The sequence below is a fragment of the Aotus nancymaae genome, unplaced genomic scaffold (assembly GCF_030222135.1).
Source record: "Aotus nancymaae isolate 86718 unplaced genomic scaffold, 86718_ANA_hifiasm-v0.15.2.pri h1tg000036l, whole genome shotgun sequence".
Taxonomy (NCBI): domain Eukaryota; kingdom Metazoa; phylum Chordata; class Mammalia; order Primates; family Aotidae; genus Aotus; species Aotus nancymaae.
The window spans coordinates 62542165-62554573 of record NW_026988450.1 but is presented as its reverse complement, the minus strand read 5'-3'; the positions used below and the strand labels follow the sequence as shown (position 1 = coordinate 62554573).

Genomic DNA, 12409 nt, shown 5'->3' with positions numbered 1-12409 from the left:
TTCCTGCAAACATTTTCTCCTATATTTTCTTCCAGAAGCTTTATAGCTGTAACTTTTACATACATGTTGATGAGTCATCTCAAATTAATTCTAGTATATGTATGGGAGGATGTGGGAGTTGAGGGCTGTATTTTTAAATATATTATTCAATGTTTCCAGCATATGTGATGAGAGGCCTTTTTTTTCATTGATAAAAATAATTTTATATTGTGGGACATTTTTTTTTCATCGATTTGTCTATCCTAATGTAATACCATGTATCACTGATTACTCTGATGTTTTTCTTGTCCCTTTAAATCAGATAGTGTATTTCCTCAAACACTGTTTTTTTATTTTCAACAGTATGCTTGCTAATATATGCCCCGTGCATTTCCATATGTATTTTAAAATCAGTTTTTAACTTTCTGTTAAAAAATAGCACCATGTAACTTTGATTGAGATTGTACTGAAACTACAGAACAATTTGAGAAGAACTGGTATCTTAACAAAACTAGGCCTTCACAAATATGACCGCTCTTTTTATTCTATATTCTCTCTGTTTTCTCTTAGGAATGTCTTTTAATTTTTATCAAGAAGAAAAGTTTTTACTCCAATTTGGTTGTTTATTATTAACATATTTATGTTTTTATGCAAATATAAATTATATTTTTAACGTAATATTTCAATTGTTTACTGTCAACATTGTAATTTATGATTTATTTCTGGATAATGATCTTGCATGCTACAATGTTGCTAACATATTGATTAGTTATAGCAGGTTAATATTCATGTTAATATTCTAGATAAGCAATTTGTACTCTGTGAATAAAAAAACTTTACTTAATTTAAAGGCTTTATAACTTGCGGTGGTGGACTAATTGCCATTTTTATGCTGACTAGGACTTTGAGGATAAAGTTGAATATAAATGAAGAATGGACATCTTTCTCTGGCCTAAATTTTAAGAGAAGTAATTTCAATATTTCACTTTTGTGTATTATATTAACTATATGCATGATGATAGCTAAAGAATTCCTGTCAGATTGTTTAAATCAGATTAAAGAAACTCCTTTCAATTTCTAGTTTTCTGAGAGTTTTAACCATGATTAGACATTGAATTTTTCCATATATTTTTCTGTATTTTTTAAAATAATATCCTTCATTTTGTTATAAGAATGAACATTTGGAAACTAATATTATGTTATTTAAATTAGCCTCACATGTTTATGATGTATCATCTATTTTATATTCACTTTGCTAATATTGTATTAATAATTTTTATGTCTATCCTTAGGAGTATTGCTTGAAAAAAATCGTAAATAAAAATATTTGGATTGGGACTTTCTTTCTGAGAAATGTTTTTTGTTATGGTCTCAATTTATTCACTAGATTAGGGAGCTATTCATGTTTTCTATTTCTTCTTCATGTTGTATAACTTGCATTTCATATAATGTGTCCATTTCATTTGAGTTTTAAAACTTATTAGCATAAGTTACTTAATAATTTCCCCTTATGCCTTAATCATACAATCTGTATCAATACCTTTCTTTCATTACTACTATTTGCTAATTTTTTTGCTCTTTTTTATCACAATTTATAGGGGCTTAAAAATTTTATGAACCTTTTCAAAAAACTAACCTGCCCTTTAAATATTCTCAATTTTAGGTATGCTTTATATTTCTTTTATTTATTTATTTTAAAAAATTTTTATTTTTTTAATAAATTAAGAAAATATTTTGGACTATTTTTAGTATTGATTACCATATTTAAGATTTATGAGGCTTTTCAGTCCTTATACAACTGATCTCTCAAATATTGTCATTTTCCCTCTAAATAAGGAGTGTTGCTTTAGAAATGCTTCTAGTATAATACTGCTGATTATTCAGATTTTTTTTAGTATGCTATGTTTTTAATGTATAAAATTAAAATTAGTTTAATTCTTAAATAATATTGCAGACATTTTATTCCAAATAAATTGAATTGAGAGATATTAGTATCTTAGATCCTTTATTCAATTATCTTCTCATCTTCATTGTGTCTAATGAATGAAAATTCAGTTTGATTTCCTGTGTCCATTTGGGTTCCAGGAAAGCATGTCAAGAGAGAATAGCCATTTAAGAGATTATTTGGGAGAAATGCCTATGAAAAATAAATTCATAGGGAGTGGCTCACAGATGAAGCACACCCATAGACCATAATACAGATCTGACATATGTGAAAAGAGAGAAAGAAAGAATTGATGAATGTTAGATAGCAGGAGATTTCTAAGAAAGTCTTGACCAACTTGGTAAGCAGTTTCTGAGCAAAGATTTTTCATTAGAGAAGTCTTGCCTCAGGCAAGAGTGACCTGGCACTATTATCCCTGCTGTGTCAGAAGAAAGGAGCACAAGGAAGTGTAGTCTTGGAGTAGACACCGTGGATCTGAAAATAAAGTAGTAGAGATTGTCAGTAAAGTGTCCAATGTGCTAAATTCTCTTCAATTAAGATGTAGTCATGCATTTAAATGGCTGACAAACTTTAGGCATAATAGGTCTTTATTCTCTGGCTGCATGTAATAATTTTACTTTAATTTTGGTATTTAGCAATTTTACAATAATATAGCAAGGGTTTGTGGCTTGTTTGTAATTTTTTGGGTTTTTTTTCAAATTTATTTTTCTTTGAATTCACTAAACTTATCTAAGTAGGTTGATGTCTTACTCCCACTGTGCTGCTATACTAGAATACTTGAGATTGGATAATTCATAAAGAACAAATTTTTATCTTCTCACAGTTCTGGAGGATGGGAAGTCCAACATCAAGGTACCGGGATCTGATAAGCCCCTTCTTCCTGCATCCTCCAGAGAGGAGGTACACTGTATATCTTCACATGGTAGAAGGCAAAAGGGAAAATGGGCAAAAGGGAGCTGAAATGGACCTTTTATAATACAATCCATGAGGATGGGGCCTTCATGACCTATCAACTTTTGAAGATCCCCCACTTAATACTGTTACAAGGTAAATTAAATTTCAACATGAGTTTTGAATGGCACAAATATTCCAACCATAGCAATTTATGTTATACTACATTTGGGACATCTTCAGCACTTATTTTTTCAAAAATATTGTGTTTTTGAAATTTTTTTCAAAATCATTTACATATATATTTGACCGCTTTAGGTTGTCCCACATGTCATTGTGGCTCTCTCTTTTTATTTATTATTTTCTTCTGTCATCTTTAAACTGCTGCTATTTTCATTTTAATATATCAATTTCATATATTATAATTTTTTATTTTAGATTTTCCTTTTTTGAATTTTTTTTCGTAGAGACAAGGTATTGCTCTGTTGCCCAGGCTGGAGTGTAATAGTGGGATCATGGTAGCCTTGATCTCCTGAACTCAAATGATCCTCTCACCTTAGCGTCCCGAGTAGCTGGGATCACAAGCACATACCATAATGCCTGGCTTATGTGGTATTAAAATTTTTTGTAAAGAAGAGGTCTGACTCTGTTGCTTAGGCTACTCTCAAAATCTTGGGCTCCAGCAATTCTCCCACCTCAGCCTCCCAAAGTGCTGGGATTACAGGCATAAGCCACTGTGCCCAGACTCCTTTTTGTCACTTTGAATTCTTCTGAGGAGACTGAAATTTTTCATCTGGTAATTCATTTTTCTCATCTGTATATTAAATGCTTCAACATACATATAATGTGTGTATTACACAATTGCCTAAAAATTTGAACCTGTATGTCATCTTGGTTCTTACATTGGCTTCTTTTATCTTGATTATGGATCATATTTTTTTGCTTCTTTGCATATTTTATCGTATGCTGTACGTTATGGCTTACACATTGTAAAAAATCTAGAATATGTTGTCTCTATTAAAAGGTGTTGAATTTTATTCTGGCATACAGCTAATTTTTAAGAAATTCACTTGATACAATAATGATGGTTGTATTATTTGTTAGAGTTGGTCTACTTTAATTTGGGCTTCAGTTATCTATATCTGATTAGTTCTGCAGATTACAGCACTTTCCAGGAGATGTGGAATATCACCGTTTACATGCAGTCAAGGATCATCAGCTAACCCACTACTCTACAACTTCTTTCTACCCTATACTGATCCTTCAAATTCCAGTTGTTTTATTATCTTCAAATTCTGATCTCCCCCATACCCGTCTCAAAAAAGTGCACTGTATTCTGTCTCAGTTCCACCTTTCTGTACCACGATCCAGAAAAAAAGGTCCAAGGTAGAAATCCAAGTCAAGGGTAAAACTTCAATTGTGTGTTTCTCCTCTTTAAAAAAACACAGTCTTGTATTATTTATTGCTTAATGCCTGAGAGAAGTGCCTGATATATTTTAGCTAACTTTATATTTGTGTTGTATGGAATGGCAACTCTAGTATAAGTTATTTTATCAAAGTAAGAAATAGATATACATTTCTATGATTATTGTGAAGTAGAAATATTTTCTCTTTTAAAGAGGCCAATTAAAATCCTCATGTCATTTTAAATGAACTGTTATCAATCCATTGATCTTAAGTGCTTTACTTCTTCAATTATTTAACTCACATTAAGAAATACTTTAAACTCATTAAATTTTATATTTATGTTCTAGACACATTGTTTTACTTTATGATGTGTCTTTCTGCAACTTGTTCTTTTCAGTTGACACATCAATTTTCATTACAAGCTTCAGGTCATACTAAATTTTTATTATTGTGCCTTTTTATCTTAATGCATCTACTGATAAGATATGAAAAGGGCAGAGTTAAAGACAAAGTTCAATTGAAAACTGTTTAATAACATCAGCCGTCTAGGTTGAAATTGGCCTGCCAATCACCATTTTTTAGTGTCAATCCTAACTACCTTTTCTTAATTTATCTAACATATCTATACATGCTTAGTCAAATAATTAATTACTTCAAAAGACATTTTAGATGTCAATTGTCTACACTCACAAGGCTTATGTGACCATTAAGAAAAAGATAATATGAACCTGATTACATTTGATGCCAACTAGATGATGAAACATCAATTGACAACTTAATGTTTATCTTCTTTGTTTAGTGCAACCATGTTGTGATGATAGAAATGACATATAAAATGCTGTGAATTCACAGGGACAAAGAGGATAGGAAGGAAGAGTGGCAATAATGGATGAGAAATTTTCCACTTTTAGGAAGATAAAATATAGGACCTAACTTGGCCAAATACAGACATAATGTAACTTAGGTGACTGCAGAAAAGAGTCCCAAGGAACATTCAGTCAGGTTGTTTCCAGATTTCGGATAATACATATATCTTCCCAGTCCTACCCTTCCTCATAAAAGATTCATGCATTACCACTGGATAACTCAATAGTGCTACAAGTATAAAAGCTCCAGACACTGTCCTATAAGTTTCCAAGATGAACAGCATGGCAAACCATCACCAGATTATCTTTCAGTGTCAATTAGCTGATTAGCCCCCTCCATGCACAAGTGTCATGCTAGCAGCATTTAAAATTCTCACTATTCATTATTAAGCATTATACATAGATCATCAAGCCTCAACTCATTTACATGAAAGTAGAAACTAAAACAAATGAACAATGAAACAGTTGTCTATATGTGAAGATATATGTTTTCTGACTGAAAGGACCCACTGGGAGCCCAGTACAAAAAAATAAATGATTCAAAACAGGACATACCATTGTGGAATTTTAGAATGCCAGGTAAAAATAAGATTTTAAATCTCCTATAAAGAAAATAAAGAAACACATACAGAGAGCCACAGTAAACCACCCACACAGGAATGAAGCCGTGTCAGATTTTCAATAGCAACATTGATGAAAGAATAAAATACTTCATGTTCTAAGGAAATGTATCAGTTAAGTATACAAAGAAAAAATTAAGATATTTTGAAGCACACTGGTACTCAATATTTTACCTACCAAATAACTTTCTTCTTTTTTAAAAAATTACTGGAAGGTGTTCTCCAGAAAGGTAAGAGAGAGAAAAAAAAAAAAAAAAAAAAAAAAAAAAAACAAGAAAGAAGACATGTAATCTAATGCAGAAAAGTGTCAAAAGGGAGGAACAGATGAGAGCGATATCATATAACATAGGAATAACACAATATAACAGTATGAGAAGGAATGGTAGCCCCAAGAGAAAATAAATGAGCAAAAAAACGAATATCTGAGATCTGTTAGTATTTGGACAAGATCTGTTTATAGAAGTATGCCAAGTATATGCTGATAGGTACATAAAAGCCAATGCAGACTTTCTCACTCCCCAGCCATCTTAGCATCTGCTGTTGGTTGGGGCCGTCCCGCACCTAAGGCAGGAAGATGGTGGCTGCAAAGAAGACGAAAAAGTCGCTGGAGTCGATCAACTCTAGGCTCCAACTCGTTATGAAAAGTGGAAAGTACGTGCTGGGGTACAAGCAGACTCTGAAGATGATCAGACAAGGCAAAGTGAAATTGGTCATTCTCGCTAAAAACTGCCCAGCTTTGAGGAAATCCGAAATAGAGTACTATGCAATGTTAGCCAAAACTGGTGTCCATCACTATGGTGGCAATAATATTGAACTGGGCACAGCATGTGGAAAATACTACAGAGTGTGCACACTGGCTATCATTGATCCAGGTGATTCTGACATCATTAGAACCATGCCAGAACAGACTGGTGAAAAGTAAACCATGCAAAATTTTCCTTTAATAAAAATTTTCCGAGCTTGTTTAAAAAAAAAAAAAAAAGCCAATGCAGTGAAAAAATTAGCCAACTGATATATTTAAGATATTTAAGAACAAAATTATATGAATATAACAATTGCCCATTATTTGATCCTTAAATTTAAAATTTTACATATTCACATTTGATACTGATTTAAGGAACAATGCGTAATAAAATTGTGCTGACAGATGAAATTAAGAGAAAGGGAGGATAAAATATTATCAAAAAGTAATCTAAATTTGGTGGATTAAAAAAGCAGAAACATATGCCAATGGGATTGTATATTTCACTACTGTCATATGAGAGCAGTCCTGATTTTATACTTTTATCTCTTTCTTGAAAAATGTCAATATTGAAGTATACTTGTCTCTCAATATCTGTGGGAAATTGATTCCAGAACTATCACCTGTGGATTTCAAAATGGGTGCTCAAATCCAATATGCAAAATGGCATAGTATTTGCATATAACCTCCTGAATAGTGCACATCCTCCTGTATAATTCAAATAAACTATAATGCCTAAAAATGAAAACTGCTTTATAAATTGACATAGTATTGTACTGTTTAGAGAATAGTGACAAGAAAAATCAGTCTGTATGTGATTAGCATAGATGTAACCATCCATGTTTTTCCTCCAAATTTTTCAATGCACAGTTAGTTGACTACGTGGATATAAAGTCCACAGATATGAAGTGTCAATTGTATTTTTCTGCTTTTTAAATTTTTTTCTTTGGTTTTACTTTCAATAATAGATGAAATTTACAAATAAATTACATTAGTTTTGCTGTGTCACATTTATCTTTAACTTGTCTCCTTACTTGAATTCTATAATAATAATTTTTAAGTAGTTTTGCCAGGTAAATGCTCACATTACTTTTCTAAATATGTGTTTCTTTTGGCCTCAATCTTTAAAGATATTTTATCTGTTTGTAAAATTCCAATGTGATAGTATTTTTTAGCATTGTAAAATATATAGATTTTCTAATTTCATAGATGAAAACTATGTGCTATTAGTCCAATCAACTTTTATTTTTAGAGAAGAAAAATTTTCATTGTTTTTCTACATTTTACTATAATGCATCTGACTATAAATTTATGTTTCTTTTTCTTCTTAGGTCACAATATAATTTTGTTCTACAAACATATCTTTCCTCAATCATAAAGAATTCTCAACTAATGAGTTTGCAAATATTACTTCATTAATATTTTCTCTGAACTATTTGGAAATTATTATATATGTGTAGGACAATATCTATCCATTAAATATTTTAAATGCATATATTTATATCTGTAAACACATACATATACACATTTAGACATGCACAGTAGTCATATAGTACAAAACAGAAATAATATTATTTTATTATATCATGATACCATATGAATTAGCCATCTATCTCATACATCCACATGAATATTCAGAAACCATAGTGATTTCTCTTTGTCTCTGTTTTTCATTTAGACTTATCTCTGCATGCCACTACATCACAAAATTTTTTACTCTTTCTTTGCTCTACTTGAGCCACAGTTGTGTAGAACTAATAAAAATGGTCTTAATGACCCACTATCATAATTTGCCCATTTAGTACCACCTGTAATTTAAATATTTTAATGTTTTCTATTACTAATTAATAATAATGTTGACATTCTTGTAGTTACTATTGAGATATTTATCACATAATATTATGTCATTAATGTCAGTAATATTCATCAATATTTGTTGTTTTTGCTGCCATTTCTAATATTTTTATTTGAATTTTCTTGCATTTTTGCTTTGTTATTGATACAAAATCATTATATATATTTTAAGGTACATGTGATATTTTAATACATGCATACAATGTGTCAATGTCAAATCACGGCAAATTAGACATTCATTGCCTTAAACATTTATATTTTCCTCACATTATGAACATGTAAAATGTTCTCTTTCAGGTATTTTGAGATGTACAATAAATTACTAACTATAATTTATCTACTGTACTATCAAATACTGTAACTTATTCCTTCTATTTAATTGAATTTTTGTGCCCCTTAACCAAGTTCTCCCCTTCCTTCCCTCCTATTCATATATCTTTCCCAGCCTCTGGTTTTTATTATTCTATTCTCTATCTGCATGACATTAACATTTTTAGCTTCAATGTATGAGTGAAGATATGTAATATTTATCTTTCCTTGCTGGTATTATTTATTTCACTTAAATATGATGTCCCTACTTTCACCCATATTGTTCTAAATAAAAAAATTTCATTTTTTATGGCTGAATAATATTCCACCATGTAAATATACTACATTTTGTTCACGTATTCATGTCTTGATGAACACAAGCATTGATTCCATATTTTGACTGTTGTAAATAGTGCTGCAATAAACCTGAAAATGTAGATATCTCTTTGATATATTTGAGATATCTTTTCCTTTTAATATATACTCAGTAGTGGGATTGCTAGATCCAGTCTATCATTGATGGGCATTTGGGTCGATTCCATGTCTTAGCTATTGTTAATAGTGCTAACATATGTGTGCATGTATCTAACAGAATGATTTATATTCCTTTGGGAACATAGCCAGTAATGAGATTGCCAGATCAAATGGTATTTATGGTTCTAGATCTTTGAAGAATCGCCACCATCTTCCACAATAGTTGAAGTAATTTACGTTCCCATCAACAGTGTAAAAGTGTTTCTATTTCTCTACAGCCTTGCCAGCATCTGTTGTTTCTTGACTTTTTAATAATTGCCATTCTGACTGGCGTGAGATGGTGTCTCATTGTGGTTTTGATTTGCATTTCTCTAATAATCAGTGATGAGGAGCTTTTCTTTTCATGTTTGTTGGCCACATGAATGTCTTTTAAGAAGTGTCTGTTTATGTTCTTTCGCCACTTTTAAATGACGCTTTGTTCTTTTTGCTCATGATTGGTTTAAGTTTTCAGGGTCTTGAGTGGACCCCCAGAAAACCACAGCAGCCCTACAGAAGAGAGGTCTAACTGCTAAAAGAAAAGCAAACAGAAAGCAACAACAGCTACATCAATGAAAAGATTCCACAAAAACCCCACAAAAGGTCAGAAGCCCCAAAGATCAAAGGTAGATAAACCCATGAAGATGAGAAAGAATCAAAACCAAAATGTTGGAAACTCTAAAAATTAGAATGCCTCTTCTCCTCCAAGTGATCACAATATGTCTCCAGCAAGTCACAGTACTGGCCTGAAGCTGAGATTGATGAATTGACAGAAATAGGCTTCAGAAGATAGGTAATATTCAATTTGGTTGAGCTAGAGGATTATGTTCTAACTCGTTGCAAAGAAGCTAAGAACTGTGATAAACATTACAGGAGCAGTCAACCAGAAAAAAACAGTTTAGAGAGGAACAAAAATGACCCGATGGAACTGGAAAACACAATATGAAAATTTCACAATGAAAATACAAGTATCAGTAGCCGAATAGACCAAGCAGAAGAAACGATATCAGAGCTTGAAGACTATCCGGATGAAATAAGGCAGGCAGAGAAGATAAGAGAAAAAAAGAATGAAAAGGAGTAAACAAAACCTCCAAGATCTATGGGATTATGTTAAAAGATTGAACCTAGGACTGATAAGGGTACCTGAAAGAGACAGGGAGGATGGAATCAAGTTGGAAAACACAACTAGGTTCAATCTTTTAACATAATCCCATAGATCTTGGAGGTTTTGTTTACTCCTTCAAGATATTAACCAGGAGAACTTCCCCTACATAGACATAGCAAGACAGGCCAAAATTCAAACTCAGGAAATCCAGAGAACCCCGGTAAGATATTCCTCAAGAAGGTGAACCCCAAGACACATAATCGTCAGATTCTCAAAGGTTGAGATGAGAGAAAAAAATGTTATGTTAAGCGCAGCCAGAGAGAAAGGCCAGGTCACCTATAAAGGGAACCCCTTCAGACTAACAGCAGACCTATCAGCAGAAACCCTACAGGTCAGAAAGATTGGGGGCAAATATTCAACATTCTTAAAGAAAAGAATTTCTAAACTCTAATTTAATATCTGGCCAAACTAAGCTTCATAAGCAAAGGAAAAATAAAATATTTTTCAGAGAAGCTGAGGAAATCCTGTCACCACCAGCCCTGCCTTACAAGAACTCCTGGAGGAACCACTAAATATGGAATGTAAAAACTTTACCAGCTACTACAAAAACAGTGAAATATAAAAACTAATGACACTATAAAGCAACTACATAAATAAGTCTGCAAAATAGCCAGCTAACATCATGATGTGAGGAACAAATTCACATTGACCATATTTTCAAATAGCCTGTCTTTTTACGTTTGGTTCAATCATTCCGCTATTAAGAGTTCCTAATGCGTTTTTCAGCTCAGTAAATGTATTTCTCAGTTTCATGATTTCCACTTTTTTTATTATGTTTCAATGTCTTTGTTACATTTCTCTGATATATTGCTGAATTGCTTTTCTGTGTTATCTTGTAGTTCACTGAGTTTACTTAAAATGGCTATTTTTGAATCTTGATTTCAGAGTGCACACATCAGTGTCTCATTAGGGTCAGTTACTGGTTTCTTTGTCCATTTGGGGAAGTCATGTTTCCCTGTTTGCCATATTTTTCTTGTGGATGTACATCTTTGTCATCACAATGAAGACTTCGTTTCTTATTTCAGTCTTCACTGTCCACTTGTTTTGGTCTTTCTAGTGTTAATAGTGGAATCTGTATGAATCTGCAGCAACCTCAATTTTTGCCTCCTCAGAAGAAAGAATTTCGCTGAGGGATATAAGACAGACTGAAAGATTGAGGCAGGTTTTAGAGCAAAACTGAAAGTTTATTAACAACTTCAGAGCAGAAATGAAAGGAAGTAAAGTACACTTGGAAGAGGGCCAAGTGGGCGACGTGAGATATCATTGTGCTGTTGGACCTTTGACTCTGGGTTTTATATGTCTGCATTTATATGTCTTGCATCCCTTCTCTCTAGATTCTTCTCTTGGGGTAGGCTGACTGCATGCACCTGTCCTGCCAGCACTCGGGAGGGGCTGCATGTGCAGTGTGTTTACTGGAGTTGCAAATATGCTCATTCTTCCCTTACCAGTCTAACATTCCTACAGGAAGGTCATATACCAGTTAAACTCCTCCATTTTGCCGGGTGGTGTGCATGCTTGAGCCCTCTTGCCCAATACCTGAGATCTTATCAAGAAGCTGCTGATCACCACTTTCAATTTTTTTCTACCTGTTGGGAGACTATCTTTCATTGCCACTGACAGAGACTAATTATTATTTTATAGAGAAAGTTTAACAATCTCCTGACCATCACCTGATGGACGCCTGACATTCCTGTTGGAGGTCAGGGCTCCCCTCCTGCCCTGCTCATGTCTGACTGGATACCCACTGTAACACTGGGGTACGTTTCCTTAAAGGTTTTTTTGCAATTCATAGGATGAATCTTCTTTACCCTATGCTACTGTTTCTTTTTCAGCTCTAGCTGGCATTTTAAGCCCAGGTTTGTTTGGAGTGTTACCCATTCCAGATGGTGGGGAGATTACAAAGGAGATACTATGGTTATGTGAGAAGTCTGACTAGGATGTGAAAAGTCTCGCTAGGGATTCATGCTCAGGGCACTCATGGAACGTGCCTACTACAGTGTATTGCCACTGAGCAGCCATTCTGATTTGGCATCTCCTTTTGCTAAGATAAAAGGTGCATTTAGCAGGCGATGGTTGCAAGTCTTGCCTTCTCTCTTTGTCTCAAGCTGCCCTCAGTTGTTT

General features: G+C 33.0%; 1 protein-coding gene across 1 annotated transcript; it reads left to right on the top strand.

The window, feature by feature from the left end:
• The first annotated feature begins 6260 nt into the window (after window positions 1-6260).
• LOC105710788 (large ribosomal subunit protein eL30-like) lies at window positions 6261-6673 on the top strand. The gene has a single exon (XM_012443264.3). It carries the CDS (start codon window positions 6283-6285, stop codon window positions 6628-6630), a length of 348 nt encoding a protein of 115 aa, XP_012298687.2. The 5' UTR covers window positions 6261-6282; the 3' UTR covers window positions 6631-6673.
• Window positions 6674-12409: the final 5736 nt, after the last annotated feature.